At 44.9% G+C, this 25,480-nt stretch overlaps 1 protein-coding gene across 5 annotated transcripts in view; it reads right to left on the reverse strand.

The window, feature by feature from the left end:
- Positions 1–25,480, reverse strand: part of TMEM181 (transmembrane protein 181) — a 78,678-nt gene that overhangs the window by 15,666 nt on the left and 37,532 nt on the right. For all 5 annotated transcript variants that reach the window (XM_058534066.1, XM_058534070.1, XM_058534067.1 and 2 more), the window contains 4 exons: positions 20,428–20,483; positions 18,509–18,599; positions 17,228–17,349; positions 11,257–11,367 (listed from right to left, as the gene is read on the reverse strand). In XM_058534066.1, coding sequence (XP_058390049.1) covers positions 11,257–11,367; positions 17,228–17,349; positions 18,509–18,599; positions 20,428–20,483 — 380 coding nt within the window. The remainder of the gene's footprint in view (positions 1–11,256; positions 11,368–17,227; positions 17,350–18,508; positions 18,600–20,427; positions 20,484–25,480) is intronic.

The raw sequence follows: 25,480 nt of genomic DNA on the forward strand, positions 1-25,480 counted from the left end.
CTTTATTAGGAAAAGCTATGCTTTCTACTAAAAGACAGGATTTTTAAAAGATGCAAAAATGTGAGTGGGTAGAATGTTCTAAAAAAAGATTAAGTGAGACATATAAATATTAATTTGAAACCAAAAAAGTACAATGGAATTACAGTTGTCAGTTCTCACGCTGACTGAGTAGTTTCACTCACATCAAGTGTACACCTAACAGCCAAGGATGCAGGCACCACGTCCTGACGGAGGCAGAAGGCAGCCCTTCCAACCTCGGTCACAAGCCAGGTTCAATACCAGACCAGAACACTGCACTGCACTGGGCCAGTGAGCCCCATCACTTTAGTGCACTGAATTTAAATCATCTGAGCAACTTAAAAAATGCACTTCAGAACACACAGAGTTACAGACACTGGATTTACCTTACTTGCCAGAAACATTAAAAAAAAAATACACACACACACACACACACGCAGTTTAAGATGCTGGACATGAGGCGATGAGAGACAACAACCTCTGGCTGATGGGGAAGAGGGGCACCCTCTGGTTGCCCCACCCTCTAGTAAGCCACGGGAAGAACCCAAGTGGAGCCCGGGGTCTCCCTGAGCCGTGCACTGGGGCCCGGGGTCTCCCTGAGCCATGAATGCACCCCTGCGAGTCCAGGGAGACAATTCCCCTGCCACGATTCACAGGACAGAGTGCTGAGAGCCGTACAGAGAGAGCTCCGGACACCTGCCTAGGTCATCTCCTCCCGTCCTCACCCGAGCACTGCCCAGCGCGTGCGTGTGAGTAAACCACCCAAGGCCGGGGAAAGTCCCCAAAAGGATCACTGGCACTCACAGGGGCCAGCTGTAGTGCCTGCTCCCACAAGCAGAGAGAAAAAACACACAATCAAAGGGGTACTGGGTAGCATACTCCCACCGCTTTTACCTCAGTGGTGGGAGAAAATTAGCCTTTGACTTAATGCTGCTCCTTTGGTCCACCTAGCAAAGTTTAAAAGCAAGGCCTAAGAAGATCAACCCGTTCCCAAGTAACTTTACAACATCCCAGAATAAAGCACAAGAATATTCATAAGAATACAAAATCTAACACTCAATATTGTCTGGCATTGAATCAAAGACATCAGACATGTAAAAACGCAAGAAAATACGAACCACAATGAGGAAAAAACTAATCAATCGAAACTGACCCAGAAATCACAGATGACAGAATTAGCAGATAAACACATCAAGAAGCTAGAGGAAAGACTGAATATGTGAAGCAGAGACCTAGAAAACGATCAACGGCAGAGCAGACGTTACAGAGATCAGAGAATGTGAAGACATAGCAATAGAAACCACCTAAAATGAAACAGAGAGAAAAAACGAACAGCATCAGTTAAGTGGTGACACAGCTTCAAGTGGCCTAACAGATGTGTATTTGGAGTCCTCGAATTTCCTTGGGGGGGGGGGGAGGGGACAGGAGGATAGAAAAAATATTTGAAGAAATAATGACCAAAATTTTTCCAAATTTGATGAAAACTATAAATTCACAAATCCCAGAAGCTCAAATGAACCCTAAGCACAAGAAATACAAAGAAAAATACAAGGAAGACCATACTTAAATTGTTTAAATAAGTAAAAGAGAAAAATCTTAAAGGTGAGGATAAGGGGGTTGGAGGGGAGGAGCATTATTACAGAGGACAAAGATAAGGATGATAGCAGATTTCTTGTCAGAAAAATGCCAGCCAGAAGACATTTTCAAAGTTTTATAAATTAAAAACATAATGCAAGGGCCAGCCCAGTGGCGCAGCGGTGAAGTTCCTGCCCTCCACTTCAGTGGCCCGGGGTTCGCAGGTGTGGATCCCAGGTGTGCACCGATGCACCACTTGTCAAGCCATGCTGTGGCAGGCGTCCCACATACAAAGTAGAGGAAGATGGGCACGGATGTTAGCCCAGGGCCAATATCCCTCAGCAAAAAGAGGACGATTGGCAACAGATGTTAGCTCAGGGCTAATCTTCCTCACCAAAACAAACAAACAAACAAACAAACAAACCCATAATGCAATACCACTACACCGCTACTAAAATGGCCAAAACTAAAAACACTGACCAACCAAGTGTTGACAAGGATGCGAAGCAAGTGTAACTCTCAAACACTGCTGATGGGAATGTAAAACAAAATTACCACCTTAGAAAACAGTCTGTCAGTTTCTTGAACAGTTAAACATATCCCTACCATATGATTTAGCCATTCCATTCCTAGGTATTTACTCAGGAGAAACGTAAGCACATGTCCATGCAAAGATGTGTACACAGATGTTCACAGCAGCTTTATTTATAACAGCCCTAAACTGGAAACAATCCAAATGTCCACCAACAGGTGAGTGGATAAACAATTTCTGCTATATCCACACAGTGGAATATTAGCCACAAAAAGGAAAGAACTATCGATACACCCAACATCATCAATCAATCTCAAAATAATTATCCTGAGTGAAACAATTCAAACATATTGTATGATTCCATTTATATAAAATTCTAAAAAATACAAAGGAATCTGTAATGAAAGCAGATCAGTGGTGGCCTGGGGATGAGAAGGTAACAAGAGAAGGGGCGCAAGGAAACTTTTAGGGGTGATGGGTATGCTTATTATCCTGATTATGGGGATAGTTTCCCAGGTATACACATGTCAAAATGGATAAAATTTTATATTTTAAATACGTGCACTTCACTATATGTCAATTATACCTTAATAAAACTTTCAAACAAAAACCAACAACTAACAATCGATGCAAATGGGAAAGTAGAGATCATAGTGATTAAGGGTATATGAATTTTGAAGTCAGAGACGGGTTCAAATCCCAGCTCTTCCATTTCCTAGTTGGGCATCTTACTTAATCTCACTAAGCCTCGGATTTCTCCTCCATGAAATGGGGATACTGTTACCTACTTTGTAGAATTACCATGACATTTAACTAAGCTGATGCATATAACAAGTTTAGCACAGTGCTGGCAAATAGCAAAAGTTCAGTAAAGAAGAGCTGCTATTATAAATCCAAAACAATTCAACTATGATGATTACTGCTACAGTGTTTAAATTTCACAACTGCATCATTTACAAAATGATCGTGGCAGTGATCATGAGCACTGATGGGGGAGAGTTGATGTGAACAGAATATTCAAATAGAAAAAAGTATAATACATACCTTAGTTGAAAAAACAGATTCTAAGGCATAATCAAGAAGAGAAAAAAGTGTTCCCATCAGGAAAAAACTCACAAAATGTGTTTAAAGTAACAGTGAAGAAAGCATACATTTTTGATCCTCAAGGGACTGTAACTCTTAAAAAAGAAAAGAACCACGGACTTCCCCGAAGGAAGGCGGATTCTGCCTTAAGATCCGGTCAGAGCTGTACAAAACAAGCAACTCACTCACTTTAAAAATTAGCACCAGAAGACAGTGCTTTATTCATAAATATAACTAAACTTAAAGCAGGCATTTTAGTTCTAAAATATGATTAACAGGAGGGAGACGGAGAAAGATGAGGAGCTGAGACGGAGAAGAGACAACGCTACACGCTGGCTTTCAGAACTGGATCCCAGCGCCCGACTGCCCTCCGACGCGAGGTGGGCACTCCGTGTCAGCACAACACTCTGTCCAGCCTCACTTTCCTCCTGTCACGCCTTTCCCTGTCCTTCCTGATCCGGGGAAACCCTTCCCCATAGGATTCCCCTCTGGGGCTGCCTCTGTTGGCAGCAGCTGAGAAGAATCACCTTTGGGTTCCTCTGCGGCCAGACCGGCCTCACAGCTCCATCTGGCTTTCGTCTGTGCCAATGGCTTAAAAACTCTCTTTTCCCTTGAGGGAGGCCGAGAAGAATGTAAGAAGCTCAGAGAACAGGGCCCTGGCCCCCCCACTGCAGACAGCGGCCTCCAGTCGCCGTGGACCCAGCGACGCCAGGGCTAGGAGGAGAAAGGTCACGGGGATTCCAACAAATAGCTGGCCGGTGCCTGTGCCAGCGCCATAATTAGGTAGCAGCCATTGTATGGACCTAATTCTATAGAATTAGGGGTTTTTGTTTTTGCATTATTTTTAAGCAACAAAATGTATATTTGAAATTAAAAAATAAAAGAAAATTAACAGAGTAAAATCCCAGAAAACCGTCTGGCTCTAGACATTTACTTTGAAATCTTAAGAGCTATCAATCCATCCACTGGCTTCTGCGTCAAGGTCCTTGGGCGCTCACAAAGCCGCCTTTGTCCTTTCAGAGACGGGGCTTACCCTGTCACACCGTGAACTGGCATTTGGAACAAGTGTGCATTTCATACTCTAGATCTTGTCTCCCTAATTAAAATCTACAGGTTTTTGGTCCAGTTCCTCCATTCATCCATTCAACATTTGTTGAGCACCAACTTTGACTATATGCAAGAAAATATGTCAAATCCTGTGCAGATATACAACAACTGAACTTAAAGAAAATAAAATCAGTAAAAATGCTCCCAGAAACTAATTTGGGGGCAGAGAACAAATACTTTAGGACATCCTCAGAGAGTGCTCTGAAAAGGAAAGCCACAGGAACACAGGGGGTGGGGGATTTTTCAGGGTACAGGCTGCTCAGATGGGTGTCACCGCTGGCAACCTGGGCAGCACCAGGCAACCCCCTGGAATCGGGTCCCCACGCTTGGATTCACAGCCTGGTCTCCAAGACTTGAAAAACATTGACAGAAATTATACAGAAATATCTGGGAGGGGGAGCCTAACATACGCTTTTGTAATTTGCCCCATGAGAACGACGTACCAAGTGTGATCCAAGAAGCCCGTCAGGACTTATCAGAGTCGCACCTGCTGCCACTCATCTCGGTTCACAGAAGGTGTCCACCGGGTAGAAAACGCAGGGACTCGGGGACATGGGCTGTTGTTTTAATCTCATCCCCCAGAGAAAGGTCATGGCTTAGGAAGGAAAGGGAGGAAAGGAGACAGGAACAGCTGGCTACAGAGTGTCACTCAAGAATCTACCCGAAGAGCATGTAATTAGAGGGAAAAATGCCCAGATTGGCCCTGAGGACACAGGGAGCTGATGTGATGTGCAGAGAAGGTGCTCGCAAAGCTCAGGAGAAAATGACAGAAAAATGAGAGAAAGCAATCTGCCTGGTGTCTAAAGTCTATGCCCCATTGCATATGCAGAGTACAGCCAATGAAACAAACTTTTTTAAAAACAAAGGAGATGAGCAATATCTCATAAGTACCTGCAAGACCTGGAGGGTGGTCTTGACTGGAACACGGCAATGGGATGCAGGTAAGGTGCATTCAAAAGAATAAGAGGTGAGGGGGCAGGCCCGGCGGCACAAGCGGTTAAGGGCACGCACACCGCTGCTGCGGTGACCCAGGGTTCGCCAGTTCGGATCCCGGGCGTGCACTGACGCACCGCTTGTCAAGCCATGCTGTGGCGGCGTCCCATATAAAGTGGAGGAAGATGAGCACGGATGTTATCCCAGGGCCAGTCTTCCTCAGCAAAAAAAAAAAAAAAAGAGGAGGATTGGCAGATGTTAGCACAGGGCTGATCTCCTCACCAAAAAAAAAAAAAAAAAAAAAGAATAAGAGGTGATAAAAGAGGCAGAGAGAGAAGGATTGCCACTTTACTTCAAAAAGACATATATGTAAGCAGAAATCAATGAACCAAATGTTCATAGAATATGGGATTGAGGACAAGAGGAGAGAAATCACGCTTCTCAAATTAAAGGGAGGTGGCATCAACAATGCCAGACAGAAGATAAAGCCTACACGAAGGCCGAGACAGGACAAGGAGCATCAACTGTCTAGAAGTCTGCTAAGGACAGACACATTCTGCTAAAAATAGACCATCTGGGGGCCGGCCCGGTGGCGCAAGCGGTTAAGTGCGCGCGCTCCGCTGCGGCGGCCCGGGGTTCGCTGGTTTGGATCCCGGGCGTGCACCGACGCACTGCTTGGCAAGCCATGCTGTGGCGGTGTCCCATATAAAGTGGAGGAAGATGGGCACGGATGTTAGCCCAGGGCCGTCTTCCTCAGCAAAAAAAGGGGAGGATTGGCAGATGTTAGCACAGGGCTGATCTCCTCACAAAAAAAAAAAAAAAAAAAAATAGACCATCTGAATGCTCTGGGCCTGCGCTGGTGACAATTCTGTCTCTCAGTAGGTTGGGGAAGCAAGTAGGGTAATTTTCACCCTGAACTTGATTTTCAACCACAAGGAAGAACTGACTAGTGAAAGAAATGGTGAAGCCCAGGGGAAGGTGACCACGTGGTCCTGGAGCTCTCATATAAGAGCCAAGGGCACCACCACACACAGTAAGCACCGACACTAGATTTTGAGAACCCAGAACTCAAAACTCCAAAGACCAAAGATTTCCAAGGAAATGCCAACCAAGAGGAATAGAAACTCTCAAGTCAAATTCTGTCAGAGAAGCAATAACTGTCTAAAGAAATGTATGTGGTTACACAAGCAGCATTCTGATGAGCCCTGATTTTTAAAGTGCACTATATATTTTAAGTTTTTACTGAAAGATAATAAACCTATAAAAAATTGTATACATATCCCAGGTACACAGCTTAATGAACTGTCACAAATTGAGCAAACTGGTGTAAACTGTATTCGGATCCAGAAATAACATCACAGCACCCTAGAAGCCCCTCCCTTTATGCCCCCTCGAGTCCCTAACCTACCCAAGAGAAACACTAATCCTGACTGAATAGCACAGATTCATTTTGGCTGTTTTTGTAATTTATATAAACGGAATCATACACTATGTACTATTTTGTATTTGGCTTCTTTCACTCAATATTACGCTTGTGAAATCATCCATAATGTTGCACGTAGCTGTAATCATAATATTCCATTCTAGGCACATCCCACAATCGGTGTATTTATTCTACTGCTGACAGGGGGTGCACAGTTTGGAGCTATTAAGAATTGTGCTGCTATGACATGAACATTTAAATGCATATCTGTCAGTCAATATACACGCACTTCTGTTGCACCAATTCACACTTTCCGCAGCAGGTGCCAGAACTCTGGTTCTTCCACATCCCTGCCAACTTGGGCATGTTTGTGTCTTTTTCATTCTAGCCATTCTGGTGGTGGTGTTACAGTAACACTAACATACTTTTAAGATATATTTTATTCTTTATACTTTGTTTACAAAAGAGGATGAAGGTAGTTTATAATAAAAAGCCAGATTAGATAGAAACAATTTTTAAAGTTTTTTAAATGGTAAAATTATAAAGAAAGAGGGTAAACAATTGTGCCAAAAACCTATACCAGGATATTAGTAATTACTACAATTCAATATAAAACTTATTTCTGAAATTTCTAGCAGCTAATACCAAAAGAGAAATTTGAGTTATATAGCTTTCATCTTCTAATAAAAGGTATTATAACAAATGGTCAAAATAAATTCTGCTTGGAGGTTCAGATCAGAGTTCACAACGTAATTGATACTGTCTTCAACAGCAATTTTATAAAAGATATAGAAACACTTTGCATACAGTGCTCTAACTTCTTACTCATCTTTATACAGCTGTCGACATAACATCAAATTGCAACCTTTCTGAGGTAACTTTGCCATAACCGAGCTTCTCAGAGTGAACGGCTAGAGTGTATTTTGGACCTTCTCTTTCAAATATCAGTTATCTTAGCATTTTTTTTTTAATAACTTTCTCTTCTGATTATAAAGGTAATAAAAGCTCATTATGAAAAATAGAGGGAAAAAAAGAAGAAATTAAACATTAAGCCCACCACCCAGAGGCAGCCTTCTAGACAGTTTTCTATAATATAAAATTTTAATTAAGACTTTTAATTCATGCACTTAAAAAATTTTTATTTTTATTTTTTATTTTATTGAAGTCACATTGGTTGATAACATTATATAATTCCAGGTGTACATCATATTTCAACTTCTATATAGACTGCATTGTGTTCACCGCCAAAAGTCTAGTTGCCATCCGTCACCATATTTATGTCATGCATTTTTTTTCAATAGGTAGTGTGTGCTATCTATCCTATTTTGTGACCAGTTTATTATTTTAACAGCTACAGAAGAATTTATTCATTTAACTAGAACTCCACTGCTGACACACAGATTGCTCCCAATTTTCTGCTCTGAGGAACATGTTTTAACATAAACCTTTACGTGCATTTCTAATTATTTCTCTAGAATAAATTCCTAGAAGTAGAATTACCAGGTCAAAAAAGAATATGCAGATAGAGGCTTTGATCCACTGCCAAACTGCCCCCAAAAGTTCCATCAATTTGAACCCCCATCAACCTGTATGAGAGAACTTGCATTTCAACAACACTACAGGTTATTTTTCTTATTGGTGTTTTTACTATTTGCCAGTGATAGGTTTTAAAAAAAATACATTCCTTCTTGTATTCTCTAATTCTTCAGTTTACAGCAAGGATAAACATCATTTCATAAGTCTGTTGGCCATCCGAATTTCTTAATTTGTGAAGTGCTATGGTGTTATTCTTCAATGCAAACAATAAATACATATTATAAGCCTAACTGCTGTCAGGCACTCTGCTGGGTAAATATAAGAATGCACCAGGGGCCGGCCCCATGGCTTAGCGGTTAAGTGCGCGCGCTCCGCTGCTGGTGGCCCGGGTTCGGATCCAGGCGCGCACCGACGCACCGTTTCTCCAGCCATGCTGAGGCCGCGTCCCACATACAGCAACTAGAAGGATGTGCAGCCATGACATACAACTATCTACTGGGGCTTTGGGGGAAAAAATAAATAAATAAAATTAAAAAAAAAAAAAAAGACTCTAATAGCTCTTCCCTTAAAAAAAAAAAAGAATGCACCAAAAACGTAGAAAACTCTTAGGTGACATCCCTTGCAGGTCCCAAGGGTCTTATGTGTTAGCTTTCTGGACGCTGAAGAGTGCTAGAAAAATGAATCCCCGGCTACTGGCATAACTCCAAGTGAGCTGTTCTGACGGTAACTTCCTTGTTGAGCCCTCGAGTAAGATCATACCACATCACCTGCCTTCCATTAGCAATGGAGGAATGACACGTACCAAGTTAATCTGAAATACGTATCAAATTATCTAGGAATAAGCTTAAGAGGAAATGTAAAATAGATACAAAAGATGGAAGGAGAAAACGACAATCGAAACAAATGAAACAGTGACCTAAACTGTTGTAACAGGGCCGGGTGAGGCAAAGCCTGTGAGGAAAACTGCGGAGAACTCTGATAAATGGCTTTTAGGGGACGGTGTTCTGATAAAGACAACGGAAAGGAGAGGTCCCTTGTCTGAGAAACATGGTGCTCTTTTCTTTGTGCATTCTCGAATCAGAATGATTCTGAAATAGCCAAGTCTAAGGCACAGACGGTCTGCGCAGGACGAGATCAAAGTGCGCCTAAGCTTGGGGCATCTGTCTCAGACCCCATCGGGTTCATCCTCCGAATCATGAACTTGAGGACAAAGGCACACTGCTCATCAGATTTGCTGAGGGCGAAGCGCTACGAAACCATTCACACGACAAAGAACAGAATCCAGGTTCAAACTCAAAAGATCAGGAGAAGCTTGAGCAAGCAGCCAAAACCACTGAGAAGAAATTCAAGAGCAAAGTGTAACGTCTGAGCAATGGGTGAGAATGGTTAGGAACCAACCACAGAAGCAAAGAATGAAAAAGACCAGAATGAATAGCAGTTACAGAGAGTAAGTCCAAGGGGTCTTGACCAGCTGGCAGACCACAAGCCGATGGGAGATGAGGCCTCCAGAGGAGCCAGCAACGCCTGGAGGGCCGCCTGCTCCTCCCACACGGGGAGCCCCCGCCCCTCGGCCAGCCTGACTGGGTTGGCTGAGGGAAGGAAACCTGGAGCCTGAGGGGGTACAGAAGTCACCCCCACAAGGCTATGTGGAGAAAAGGAAAAACCTCAGAGGGAATGAGACAGCCATCTACACATATCTGTAGTTATCACGTAGATAAAGAATAAAACACATTTGGGGGAGTCTAGAGACAGACCATGAAGAAAAAATCACATGAATGTAACAACAGCCGCCATCTGCTGAGAGTCCACAATGAGTAGGCACTGTGCACGACCCCAGCCCCCGCCCACCAGAGGCCTCCCCGGGAGAAGGGAGACGGCAGGCGCCACCGCAAAGGCGAGTGATGAGGCAGCGCGCGGGAAGCAGGGGAGAGTCCACACACCACGACCTCTCCGTAAAGGGCACCCATTAGTCCAAATAAAATGCTGTGCACGAATGTTCACAGCAGCATTATTCAGAATAGCCAAAAAACAGAAACAACCCACAGGCCCATCAAGTGATGCAAACAACCCAAATGGCCATCGACTGATGAATAGATATGCAAAATGTAGTAGACCCGTGCAACGAAATATTATTAGACAAAAAGAGGAATGAAGAAGTGATAGCTGCACAGCGTAGAGGAGCTCTGAGAATACTATGCTCAGTGAAAGCAGTCATTCACAAAAGACCACATACTGTATTATCCCATTCATATCAAATGCCCAGAACAGGCAAATCCATAGAGACAGAAAGCAGATTAGTGGTTGCCAGGGGCCGGGGGAGGGAGAAATGGGAAAAGACTACTAACAGGCTTCTTTTATGGGATGGGAACTATATCTCAATAAAGCGATATTCGAAAAAGGACCCCAGCAGCACCTTCACTTAATGGTCACAGCTTTATGAGGTAGCCACTTTACGATACAGAAACTGAGTCAATAGTGTCCAACTATAAAGGACGGCACCAGGATCTGAACCCAGCTCCTCTGTCCAACCTGAAACCTGTCTTCCTAGTCACTGTGCTGATTATTCTGACTCCCAACGAGTGGAAGGAGCAAGGAGGTTGACTCCAGCTGGACATGAGACAGGAAAATCGAACAATTAGAGCTGTGCAACTGGGGGCAGCCCACCTAAGAGTGGTGCCCACCCCTCACCAGAGGTTCTGGCAGGGTCTGAAAAGCACGCACAGGGGCTGGAGAAGGGAGTCCTGCCTTCCTAGGAGGGTGCACCTGGTAACTTCTGAACTACCTTCCAACTGGAAGGCGACTCTACCTTCTCTGTTCTCAATCTCAGAACATCGCTAAAGTTTTCCAATCTCATGCTGTCTCTTTAAGCTATTCTTGGTTCCATACACTTAAGAAACTGGTTTTCCTATAGTTTTTTAAAACTGTACATGCCTTCCACTGTCCAAAATGACATGATTCCGACGCTGTGATTTATTTCAACCATTTGACAAAAGAATGGGAGCTAAACAAACGAGCCATGGAAACACCTGAGGTCAGTGGGTATACTTACTGTGAAGTTCATTTCCTTGACGGCTCGCTGCAGGTGTTCAAGTCCCACAGTCACTGTATACTGAGTGTAGTTCAAGTAGCCAAGGTGAGCCACGATAATTTCTGCACATTTCTGTAAACACACAAGGAAGATCTGTAACTTTAAAGAAAGCAAGACTCACCCTCCCACCAACTGACCCATGAAGTAACACATTTCAAGAACAGATGATCAGAACCGATCATCCCCAGGGAACTCGCCAGAAGCCCAGAAAAATTCAGATGTCAGCCAAAAAACAGTTCTTAGAAAGAAAGAACCAAATGGATATTTCTAGAAACAAATAATATGTGATTTACAGTCACTAGAATCTTTCTACTTCGTTTTTTTTTCTTTTTTTTGTGAGGAGATCAGCCCTGTGCTAACATCCGCCAATCCTCCTCTTTTCTTGCTGAGGAAGACTGGCCCTGGGCTAACATCCGTGCCCATCTTCCTCCACTCTATATGGGACGCCGCCACAGCATGGCTTGCCAAGCAGTGCATCGGTGCGTGCCTGGGATCCGAACTGGCGAACCCCAGGCCACCGCAGCGGAGCACGCGCACTTAACCGCTTGCGCCACGGGGCGAACCCGAATCTTTCTACTTTGGATGATTCAAATCATATGTCACCTATATAAAAGAGGTGACAATGTGACGCACAGCTGACATTTCCACGAACACACGAGTGCACGGGGGAATGTAAGCTAAGACGACAGATCTGACCCTCAGCCTGACTCCTCCTGGACCCACTCCTGCCACTGCTGTAACATTCAGAGGGAGTACATATTTTCTTTCTCTCCTATTAGCCTGTCCCTCCCCACACAGACCCCTCCGCTGCTATCTCTGTTAGAACGGAGGTCAGGACCCCTCCAAAGCAAAGGCTGGGCGGACAACAGCTAGTGTGATTATGCAGGTGTGTATGCTCATTTGTCTGCCCAGAGCCTCTTTCTTTTGTCCTTTAGAATCAAGAATCAGGTCTCTTCAGGTCACCTCCATTCAGAGTCATGAGGGAGATGAAGACTGCCCCCTACACCTCTCCCCAGCCACGCCAGCCGGGCCAGCACACCCATCCGGAACTTCCCAGCATCTGCTCGAATGCACTCTCCCTGTGCCAGAGAACGTCCGGCCACCGCCCAGAACAAACAGGCACCTCTATGGCTTTCCAGTGGCACTTGATAGAGCTGTGGCTCTGAACAGGGCAGAGTTACCCCTACCGCTGATCAAAGGCTTCCCAAGCCAGGAATGTCTGAGGTCAGGGAGGAAAATAGATCTGGGTGTTACATAAGAAGCCTTAAAAGGATAAGGCACTGGGCGGGGAGGGTGGTGCTGATCTGGGGGCAGGAAAGAAGGCAGAGGAGAGGCGAGTGTGCATGGCAACATTAAGGTACAAGTCAAAATCTCTCAAACCCTCAGGCCAACCGGCACCCCCGGGCCTGCACCGAAGCCCGTGGCGAGGGGCCTGGAGGAGGACGTGAGCTCCCGATGACCACAGGCCCGACCCTCCCACATCTGCAGCACAAGCCAGTGGCTATTTCATCACATCTGAGCTGCGGCTTCTCTTCCACCGGATCAGCTTCCCCCATTTCTCCTGGCCACCTGCCCTCAGGGCACGAGAGTGTGGGGCCCCCGGTCTCAACCAAACCAAACGCCCCTTCTGTCTCCAACAGTCAGGTCATAGGACGACGCTTGGAGAGACGGGCAGCTAAGGCCTCGGCAGGATCAGGAATGAACAGGTTTACATTAGTAAATACATCTGTGCTGCAAAAAGAAGCACTTCTTACAAGTTAAGAATTTGGATTTTCAGGGGATGTTTTAATTAACAAAAGAGTTATCTCTCACGCTGTATATATCTTCAAGTTTAAAAAAACTACAGTGAAACCAACAATTCAGAGACTTATGCACCCTTATGTTCATTGCAGCATTATTCACAATAGCCAAGACTTGGAAGCAACCTAAGTGTCCATCAACTGACAAACGGATAAAGAAGATGTGGTATATATACACAATGGAATACTACTCAGCCATAAAAAAAGACAAAATCGTCCCATTCACAACAACATGGATGGACTTTGAGGGTTTTATGTTAAGCGAAATAAGTCAGACAAAGGAAGACAAACGTGATTTCCTTCATACGTGGAAGATAAACAAACCCATGGAGAAAGAGAACAAATCAGTGGCTACTAGAGTGGAAGGGGAATGAGGGTGGGCATAAGGGGTAAAGGGGCACATACATATGGTGACTGACAAATAATGAACAACTGAAATTTCACAATGTTATAAATTATTATGACCTCAATAAAATAAAAATTTTAAAAAAATTAATTCACATACACACACAAAGAAACTACAGTGAAACCACCTGAGGATCTAGGGGGCCCAAGTTCAGGCCACGCTTCTAATACTGGTTACAATGCCCCTCTGAACATCATTGTGAGAGAGGACCAAAGCTTTCTCACCTGCAGGTGCAGACAACCTTGCTGCCTAACATACTGTTTTCTTTACATCACAGAAAAAGGTAATGGGGCCAGCCCAGTGGCATAGCGGTTACGTTCGCACACTCCGCTTTGGTAGCCCAGGGTTCGCGGGTTCAGATCCCGGGCACCGACCTACACACTGCTCACCATGCCATGCTGTGGCAGCACCCCATATATAAAAAACAGAGGAGGATTGGCACAGATGTCAGCTCAGCAACAATCTTCCTCTGGCAAAAAGAGGAAGACTGGCAACAGATGTTAGCTCAGAGCCAGTCTTCCTCACCAAAAAAAAAAAAAAAAGGTAACATAAAAGGATGGTCAGCATCTCTGTAACATAAAAATTCCGTGTTTTTTTACATCAGGGCAACGCTCCTTTCAAGGTTTGGGAGAGACCTGAGCAGAAAGAGAACAGAAGAGAGAAGTCCCCAAAAGTGACACAGTGTCAACTGAAGCAGGGCCACCAACAGGACAGGGGAGAAAGCGCAGCGATGCACAAAGAGCCACCGATGCGCAGCATGGCGGGCGCTTCCAAGAAGCCCCAGTGCAGACAAGCAGCCTCCCAGGCAGCCTGGCTCTGTTCTCTGCACAGGCTTCAGGTAGGGCCACCAACTTGTCGCAGTCGGCCCTAGACGTTCCCCGTTCTGAAACGGAAAGTCTCTTGTCCTGGGAAACCCGTCGGCCGCGGAGAAACCAGAGAGATCAGTCACACCAGCCTTAGGATAAAGTCACTGACCACCTGTTTGTCACCTGCTCAGTCCGAGAAAGAGCAATGCCAGGTGCTTGACTACCAGCTGAGCCTGGACTCCAGGACCAGTCTGCCCGGGGATGGAGGAGAGGCTGCTGCTTATACAGTGGTCCTTTCAGACCCCCGCACCTGTCGTCACTCCAGTTTATTCAGCAGCACCAATGGAGCACCTACTGTAGCAGGCACAGTGGGGCTTACGCACAAACACCGCACACTCTCACGTCCGTTATTCAACTTGATCCTGGCCATTTTCCACAGACAGGCAGGGAAGGCGTAACCCCCACCTTACGGACGAGGGAAACACATTTCAGAAACCAGCCCAGGCTGTTCACACAGGTGATAAGAGGAGGAGGCAGAATGAGAGTCCAGTTACTTCACGTGCTTCCCTAAGGCACCACCTGCCCAGGTCCACCTGACGGACCCGGCCGGGCAGAGCTGCTGCTGAGCTGGGGGAGCAGACGCTGCGATGATTCCGCTGGAAGAGAGCAGCAGTGTCTGCACACCTTCCCAACAACCCAGTACCCTTCAGGCTAGGGTTCTGACCCTTTCCAGAATCTTCTAGTAGCCGTCAACTGAGAGGGAGCACAGCCAGGGGCCCGCCACTGAACAGGAATCGTTCCCTATCTGAATTCTTTCTTGCCAGGATAAACAGGCCTAGTATGTCACTGTTATTAAGTAGGTAGTATGTGTGGGTATTAAGGCCACAAATTTACGAATAAGACATGGGCTGAAATGCCAGCCCTTTCATTCACCACCTGTGTCACCTCAGGCAAGTGTTTTTTTTTTAATTGATATCATAATAGTTTATAACACCGTGAGATTCCCGTTGTACACTGTTATTTGTCAGTCACAATATAAATGTGCCCCTTCAACCTTGTGCCCAACCCCAACTCCCTTCCCCCTGGTAACCACCAAACCGTTCTGTCTGTGTGTTAGTTTATATTCCACATATGAGAGAAGTCATACGGTGTTTGTCTTTCTCTGTCTGGCTTATTTCACTTAACATAATACCCTCCAGGTCCATACATGTTGTTGCAAATGGGACAATTTTGTCTTTTTTATGGCTGAGTAGTATTCCATTGTGTATACATACCACATCTTCTTTATCCAACCATCTGTTGATGGACACTTGGGTTGCTTCCACTTCTTAGCTATAGTGAATAATGCTGCAATGAAGACAGGGGTGCATAAGCCTCTTCGGATTGTTGATTTCAAGTTCTTTGGATAAATACCCAGAAGTGGGATAGCTGGATCATAAGGTATTTCTATTTTTAATTTTTTGAGGTATCTCCATACTGTTTTCCAGAGAGGCTGCACCAGTTTGCATTCTCACCAGCAGTGAGTGAGGGTTCCTGTTTCTCCACATCTTCTCCAACATTTGTTATTTTTTGTCTTGGTGATAATAGCCGTTCTCATGGGTGTAAGGTGATATCTTAGTGTAGTTTTGATTTGCATTTCTCTGATGACTAGTGATGTTGAACATCTTTTATATGCCTATTGGCCATCTGTATTTCTTCCTTGGAAAAATGTCTGTTCATATCCTCTGCCCATTTTTTGACCGGGTTATTTGGGTTTTTTTGTTGTTCAGATGTGTGAGTTCTTTATATATTATGGAGATTAACCCTTTTTCAGATATATGATTTGCAAATATTTTCGCCCAGCTGGTGGGTTGTCTTTTCATTCTGATCTCGGGCAAGTGTTTTGACCTCTCTCAGCCTCAGTTTCTTCTTGTATAAAACAGCCTCTAATAACAGTTCCCCCTCCCTGGTCCTGCTGTGAGGACTGAACGAGACACAGTATGGAAAGTACCCAGCACGAGGCCTTGGAGGGAAACCACTTTCCTAATCCCATAACCAAATGCATGCTCTTCTTTGACGCTCCCCACGTTCTCCATGCCACCAGGGAGTCCTGACCCGGCCTTCTCGCTGTAGCAGGGAGCTGGTTCTGACTCTCTGGATTCTGACACAATCAACAGTGAGGGCTCCTTTCCCACTCGGGACCATCAGGTTTCCTACCCCACAGCCACACACGGCACCCTGAGGCAGATGCTCAACAAAGGAGGCCAGTCCTCCTAATAGGCCTGGGTCTCAGCCCCCACTGATGGATTAGAGTGTTCGTCACATGCATGGCAACAACACAAAGCCCCAGCGATCAAGAATGACCATGGAACAGTGGCAGAGCTTCATATGTGACAGGCAGCCCATCAACAGTCATCTGTGGACATGCCATGCAGGAAGTTACACAAACAGGAAAACAGGTATCATGGTGTGTGTGTGTGTGCATGTATTATATGTGTATGTGTGAGTGTGTACACGTGTATGCATGTGCATGTACGCGTGTAAGTTTATAAGCATTTATAAGGCCATCGGTGTGTAAAGTTAGATGAGTTTTCCATGCCATCATTGGTACAACAATTTTTTGTGTGTGTGAGGAAGACCGGCCCTGAGCTAACATCTGCCAATCCTCCTCTTTTTGCTGAGGAAGATTGGCCCTGAGCCAACACTCGTGCCCATCTTCCTCCACTTTATACGGGACGCCACCACAGCATGGCTTGCCAAGCGGTGCGTCAGTGCGCGCCCCGGATCCGAACCGGCGAACCCCGGGCCACCGCAGCAGAGTGCGCGAACTTAACCACTTGTGCCACCAGGCCGGCCCTGGTACAACAATTTTTTTACTTAACAAAGCAAACCTGTAATAGTGCAGCATGACGAGCAATCATGGACCACTCAAACATACTCACCTCTGCACATGTGAGGGTCCTCGTCCGGTTGTGAACTTTGTTATGAATGAACATGGTGGTTCCGCCTGCAGCTACGCCATCGACTTTAACAGTCATGGTAAAGCTGGTCTGAATAGACGTTTCTACAAAAGAAAGAAATTCGGCGTCAGGGACCACGTCAGGCACATCACACCTACAAAGGTGCCTGCCTGGCTCAGAGGCGGCCCGGGAGGGTCTTCCATCACATCGGCCTCAGCATATTTGAAAACCCACGCTTGCCAGCAAAGCAAAGCTTTTCCATGAGATTCTACGTCCAACCCATTACTCAGGGGGCATGTAAAAACCTGCGTTTCAGGTCCACCAGTTTCATTCACAAACGGACAACTACTTCATGGCTAACGAAATTGTATTTTTAAATTTCCCACATAAATTTTTAATTTAACTTTATACCAAAATAGATTTCTTATTTTTTCTGATTGTATAATTTATTATTTTTCTGTTATATGCTCATTGTTAAAAAAATCAGAGAACAAAAAATATAAAGATGGCATTAAACACTTATAATCCCACCACCTACAGAAAACCATAATTAACGTTTGTGTCCACCCTTCCAAACCATTTTCTAGACATACAAATACACAGTGATATCAAATTTGCTTATGCTTTTAAAAATATTATAAAAGGGGTTAATTTTTTTGTAATATGCGTTTTTTTCACGTAATTTATTACAGTCATAGGGTTATCTTTTCAAATTCCTTCTCAACCAAAGCGCCTCATCTGAATCACAGAACATAGAAAATAATGTGAGTGAACAGAGCTAATTCATTATAAACTGTGCATGCTTTAGGTAAGGTTTCTCAGCTTCGCATCATTGATATTTTGAGGCCAGGTAATTCTTTGTTGAGGAGTCTGTCCTGTGCTTTATAGGGTGTTTAGCAGCGTCCCTGGCCTCCACCCACGAGATGCTAGCAGTAGAGTCATTGCCTTAGGGCACCAGGCCTTAATTCTCTCCCAGAACCCCACTGAAAAGGCTAGAGCAGCAGCGTCTACAGGGTGCAGCCACTGAGCTGACCAGTACTCCCTGGCAGTGACCAGTCCGCCCTGAGGCCTGCATCATAACTTACTCCGGAGGATGCTGGAGGACGTTTAAGGGGCTTCCGATTTGTTGCTATTAGAAAGAACAATGAACAGTCTTGTACATCCACCTTTGAGCACTTGTTCAAAGATGTTAAACCCCTTTTAACCTTTAAAATACAGTGCTTTGCACAAAGAAAAATCACTCCAAAATGTCAGGCTTCATACCTTTTGATTCATCCAACTCAACGACACATGTCAGCCAGAGTTGCTGATTATATGTAGACAGCGGATTTGAAAGTATTTGAATTGGCTTTAGCTGAGGCAAAAGAAAAAAAAGTTAAGTAATCCGTGTGACCTTTTCATTGAGTCTACCAAGTATCTCACCTTAACACACAAAATGTACATTTAGCAAAATAGGTTTGAGCGTTATCACTAAAATAGAAACGTGTAGTTTTCCTTTCAACGATATAAGGGAAATTCTGCCTTCTGGAAAAACAAAGGACTAGCTTTCTGCTGCAATTCACTTCTGTCTCTCAGGAAAACCTCTAGAGCAGGTGGTTTGCGTCACCTGGAGCCATGGGACAACACAGCTACTCAAACACCAAGAAAAAGCCATCTTGGAGAAAAAATTAAAAGCACATATGATGACACATTTAATAAGATAATAAAGACCACCAAGGAAACATTCTCATATTCACAAGACAATGTGTCTCAAGAATCATTTCTTTAGTACCGACACGCCAGACACATCGCTGTTTGGCGTCTGTTATTTTCAGCTTTAGGAAAGTCTTAACATCCCTGGAGAGAAAAATTAGAGAGGACCATGTTGCCAATGATACTTCTGCAGTGTCTGTTGACAAACGTAATACCGGTGTCTAACAGCAGTGGGAGAACAGCAGAGAAAGTTGTTGAAGGAGCCCACCCATGGTTCCGAAGAAAAGCGTTATTTGAATGCATAGTCTCAGAACGTAAATGGGTGGTTTTGCGTTTTAATACTCCGGCAGGCCTCGATGAAACTCCTGTGACCAAAGACTTGCCTCAAAGCCACCCAGGAATGAAGCCTGTCAGAGGATGATCTGTAATCTTTCAGAAATGAGGCTGATCTTTCAGAATTAAGTCAGTTCTGTGGGACAGCTGCTAATTTCAGTGTCAAAGAAAGACATATCCTCAGAGACAGAAGTTTTTAAAAACCAAACTGCGGTCAGGAAACCTGATGATGGCACCCATCAGATCCTCAGTGCAAGAGTTAAAGAAAATAAATAAATGCAAAGAAAATGTGCAGAGAGGCTAAACAGAGGCCCCTTCAAAGTAGCAGGAGCAAAAGAAGAATTGAAAGGTGTAAGTTTTAGGACACTATTCTCCTTTTGCCTTTTTGAAAACTGTGAGGGTGGGAACCTTGCAGGGAGCTGAGAGAACGGAGACAACGGCAAGATATTTGGGGTCGAAGGATCAGATTTAAAGCATACATGTTCCGCATTCACGAGAATGTAGGACAACTGTGTTCAGTTTATAGATAAAGACATTATGTTTGATGTGCAGGAAAATAAAAGGGCTTAGTTGTTTGGGTTCTCACAAGTTGGTATTTATTAAAGAATACCAAGATGCTCCAATTGGAAGGACCTTTGTTTCTCTCTAAAGATGGTGAAGAATCAAGGCACATTAAAAAAAAAGGAAAAGAAAAAACGTTTCTCATTCAAACTGAGTTCATGCAAGGAATACCAAACAATCATTAGAAAGAATTATTCCTGTTAGAAACCCGACACGGAGACCACGTCTCAACTTGGGCAAATATAACAAGAAGGGTCAGATACCTAGGTGATTGTTCTTAGAATCTATAATCTAGTAAGGCTTGCAGACGTGACGAATCAGGATGGGATAACCGCCCTTTGGAAATGAACTGCTGCTTCCTAAGAGGTAACCCCACTATCCTTTCTCAGTACTGAGGTATTTATTACAGCAGAAAAGGTCACTTTAGCAAACAAGAACCCAGAAGCCAGCAGCCGACAGAGGAATAAGAAATGTGTGTTGCCTAAAGCACACTGCAAGGCAAGGTGGTCCACCTTAAGGACCCTCTGAGTGGGACCATTTCTTAGTCACCCGGAAGTTTCTAAGCCCCACCAGCTGCCACTCAGACCCAGTCTTACCTTTTTGCTATTATTTAGTGAAAAATTAGCTGCAGAGGTCTGGATCACTCTGGGCCCTAAAGTGTAACAGAGAAGGAGAAAAAGCAGGTTATATCTATATTGATAATGAATTTACTGATTTTTTTTTTCAAATGCCAAGAAAGACTCATACATTTCATGGAGGTGGTCTTATTTTCCTGTCTGTCTTTAGAGGTTTTGTGTGTTGAGGTCAAACATATAAACATACAAACACAGGCATACAATATCCACTCTGCTGCACTTCACGACTTCCCAATGGAGGGGAACCCAACATGACTGCCACACAACACACAGGATTTCCATGGGATTTGTATGTCCAGAAAACTCTCCTCTGCTCCCATTGAGGGCTCCCTCTGTAGTGCTCGGATCCAAGAAAACATTAATGATGCAGACACTGTCTATATATTCTGTAAAGTACAAAGATTTCTGCTAAAAAACAAGACATTTATCTATTCATCCAATTAATCCAATCTTCCAAAAATATTAAGTAAGGGGGATACAGAAGCACAATATATACTAATACATACTCAAGGCTTTTCCTGAAATAACAGATATACAACCTTAGATGCTCACAGTGTAATTCTTCAGAGCTTTGTCCTTAAAAGAATTAGTCAAAGGAAACACTGTGACTGATTTTAATCTAATGTAGAACTGAATTTGTTCTAAAACATAGCACTTTCAGCTTGTGACGTCAGTTTTCTGGGCTGCCTCAGTGGCACTCCCAAGCCCACCACCAAAACCCTCCATCTAAGGAGGAGATACACGAGTATGTTCATCAACCAAGGCAGTGACACGCCTCGGGACGCGTTCATGAATGCTGAGAGGGGGATGTCTCTATGTAGGAAGGAGGCTCGTCCCCGCAGGGGGCTTATTTTAAAGAGAGCCACAATCTGAGTGCACTCCTATCCCAGGGAGTAACGCAGTCTGGTTTCTCAGAAAGAATTAACAACTAGGAGTCAGCAAAATCTAGACTCTAGCCTCAGCTAACTTGGCTTTCTGGATCTCAATTTCCTCATTTGCAAAACGAGGGTGATGAACCTGATGGTCCCTAAGGCACTCCAAACCCTGAAATCCTAATAGTCTTACCACATACAGTAAGTGGGAGCCGAGGACCCATGATGGTGATTTTGTGTGTCAAATCAACTGGGCCACAGGGTGCCTAGATATTTGGATGAACATTATTCTGGGTGTGTCTGTGAGGGTATTTCCGGATGAGATTAATATCTAAATCAATAGGCTGAGTAAACAGACTGCCCTCCCCTATGTGGGTCGGCCTCATCCAAATCACTGGAGGCCTGAACAGGGCAAAAAGCACTGAGTAAGGGAGAATGCGCTCGGTGCCTGAGCTCGCTGTCTTCAGACTGGGACGTCAGTCTTCACCTGTCTTCAGACATGAACCGGACCTTACACATCGGCTCTCCCGTGTCTCCAGCTTGCCAAATGCAGAGCATGGGGCTTCTCGGCTTCCGTAATCACATGAGCGAATTCCTCATAATAAATAAATCTCTCTCTCTATAGACAGACAGACAGGCAGGTAGGTAGGTAGATACACAGATAGATATAGATAGATATAGATATAGATATAGATAAATATCTCTTGTTGGTTCCATTTCTTTGGAGACCCCTGACTAATACAGATTTTGGTACCAAGAGTGGTTCTAGAGGAACAGAGTGTTTAGGAGGAGTTTTCTGAATAGGTTCTGGGGTTTCTGGAATTGTCTCTCTAATCTGATTCGATTTACAGATGCTAATGACTCTATGTCCAGTAGTAAAGAGAGTACTGACAGTCCACGAAAATATGCAAAATATCTCCACTGGGTACTCCTTATCAACCACTCATAGGAAGCAAGGAGCTACGTGACTCTGGTTATGATACTTTAGAACATTTTTGGAAAACTAACGAATACAATGAGCTTGGCTGGTTACTCCTAATGTCACTGGACAAAGTGGTGAAAGAAACGGATGAGCTCCGGGATTTGAATTCCCAGCTCAAGAGCTGCGTAAATGACCTGAAAGCTTCTCTGTATGCCCTGACAAGACCTTGATCTCCTAGAGCCAGAGGGCTGGGATTGCTGAAAATCAAACCCACAATCTCATCCGGCGACTGGCTGAATTACAAGGCAAGCTGAACTCCCAGCTTCGCAGGGTGTCTCCTGTTAAAGTGAGGATGTTGACTGGGAAAGAATGGGACCCTGTAAGTCGAGGCGAGGGTGTGTGGGAAGATCCTGATGAAGCTGAGGACACCGAGCCCCTACATTCTAATGAGCCTTCCTCGCCAGTGGAAGAGGGCTCCCTATTCCCAGTGGAAGAGGCCTCTCCACCTCTGTCTGAGGGATTAACCCTGCATTGCCTAAGGAACCAGTAATGGCCTCCCCTGAGGCAGTTGCCAAACAAGATGATGCTGATTCTGCTCAGGACCCACTCTCATCACCCCTCTTTGCTTCTAGAACTGTAAATAGACTTAAGTCCCAGCAGGTCCCTGGAGGTGAGGTACGAAGAATGACCCATGAGGAGATGCACGACACTGCTGAAGAACTACTTGAGTTTTCTGATTTATACAGACAGAAATCCAGGGAACACACATGGGAATGGATACTAAGGGTGTGAGATAATGGTGGAAGGAACATAAAGTTGGATTAGGCTGAATTCATGGATCTGGGCTCACTAAGCAGAGATTCTGCATTGAACGTTGTAGCTCGGGGAGTTAGGAAGGATTCCAACAGTTTGGAATCCTAAAACATGGACCAAAAGGTGGTCCCCAGTGAGCAAATCAGAAATGCTGCACCTGCCTCAGTTTAATGTAGAGGAAGGGACTCAGGCTCAGGGAGACTGGGATGTTAGGGTGGATTTGTCATTTAAGACCTCTGGGAGAGGCCGTAAGACATACCTTCACTACTACTGTGAGAAATAAATTTGTGAGGGGAGCCCCAGCATCCTTAAAGAGCTCTACAGTGGCCCTTCTTTGTAGGCCAGATCTTACAGTGGAAACTGAGGTCAATGAATTGGGAAGCCAAAATGCAATAGGAGTAACTGGAACCCAGGGACGGCAGAGCCAAGTGGTAGCATTCAACCGTGGAAGACAAGGTGGGTGTGGTTACCATAGGAATAGCACAGTCAAAGCAGCAACCAGAACAGTCTGACACGCAGACCTAGGGCATTGGCTAGTTGGTCATGGTGCTCCTAGAAGTGAAATATACAGGAAGCCTACTAAATTCTTACTTGATCTGTATAAGCAGAAAAGTTCTAGGTCATGTGGACAAAAGTCTAACCTGAATCATAAACATAGAGAGTCACAGCCCCTCCATCCATTTTCAGATGTGAGCCAGTTTACAGACCCAAAACTCCTTGAAGGAAGGAGAGGTTGGGTCCCTTTAAGAAAGCACCCTGGTATATTGCCAAAAATTTATACGGTTAATCCTTCTCCCAGCCTTCCCCAAAGAGACCTACAGCCTTTTATCAGGGTAACTATACACTGAGGAAAGGAAATAATCAGACATTTCGGGGACTACTGGACACTGGCTCTACTGACACTTATTTCAGGAAACCCAAAACATCGTTGTGGTGCACCAGTCAGAGCAGGTGCTCGTGGAGGTCAGGCGATCAATGGAGTTTTAGCTCAGGTTCTTCTCACAGTGAACCCAGTGGGTCCCCAAATCCATCTTATGACTAATTCCCCAGTTCCAGAACACATAACTGGAATAGATATACTCAGCAGCTGGCAGAATCCTCACATTGGTTCCCTGACTTGTGGAGTGAGGGCTATTATGGTGGGAAAGGCCAAGTGGAAGCCACTAGAACTGCTTCTGCCTAGGAAAATAGTAAACCAAAAGCAATAGTGCATTCCTGGAGGGATTGCAAACATTAGTGTCACAGTAAGGAACTGAAGATTCCCACCACATCCCCATTCAACTTGCCTATTTGGCCTATGCAGAAGACAGATGCATCTTAGAGAACGACAGTGTATTATGATAAGTTTAACCAAGTAAGTGGTGACTCCAACTACAGCTGCTGTACCAGATGGGGTTTCACTGCTTGAGCAAATTCACACATCCTCTGGTACCCGACACGCAGCTACTGGTCTGGCAAATGCCTTTGTCTCCATCCTTATCAATCAGGCCCCCCAGAAGAAGCGTGCTTTCAGCCAGCAAGGTCAGCAATACACCTTCACTGTCCTACCACAGGGGTATATCAACTCTCCAGCACTATATCGTAACTTAGTCTACAGAGAGCTTGATCACTTTTCCCTTCCACACGCAAATCACACCAGTCCATTACACTGATGACATTACACTGACTGGACCTACTGAGCCGGAACTAGCAATGACCCTAGACTTATTGGTAAGAATTTGCAGGCCAGAGGGTAGAAAATAAATCTGACTAAAATTCAGGGGCCTTCTACCTAGTGAAATTTCTAGGGGTCCAGTAGTGTGGGCCACGTAAAGATATCCCCTCTAAGGTGAAAGGCAAGTTGTTGCATCTGGCCCTTTCTACAATCAAAACAGAGGCATGATGCCTAATGGGCCCCTCTGGATTTTGGAGGCAACATATTCCTCATTTGAATGTGATACTCTGGCCCATTTACCTAGTGACCCAAAAAGCTGCTAGTTCTGAGTGGGGCCCAGAACAAGACAAGGCTCCAGGCTGCCGTGCAAGCTGCTCTGCCACCTGGACCACAGGATCCGGCAGATCCACTGGTGCTGAAGTGTCCATGCAGACAGGGATGCTGTGTGGAGCCTCTGCCAGGGCCCTACAGGTGAATCACAGCACAGGCCCCTAGGATTCTGGAGCAAGGCCTGCCATCCTCCACAGATAACTACTCTCCTTTTGAGAAACAGCTCTTGGCCTGCTCCTGGGCCCCAGTGGAGACTGAACACTTAACCCTGGGCCACCAAGTTACCGTGCAACCTGGGCTGCCCATCATGAACTGGGTGTTATCTGACCCATCAAGCCAGAAAGCTGGGCGTGCACAGCAGCACTCCATCATCAAATGGAAGTGGGAGATACAGGATCTGGCCCAAGAAGGCCCGAAGGCACA

The sequence above is a fragment of the Diceros bicornis genome, chromosome 39 (assembly GCF_020826845.1).
Source record: "Diceros bicornis minor isolate mBicDic1 chromosome 39, mDicBic1.mat.cur, whole genome shotgun sequence".
NCBI lineage: Eukaryota > Metazoa > Chordata > Mammalia > Perissodactyla > Rhinocerotidae > Diceros > Diceros bicornis.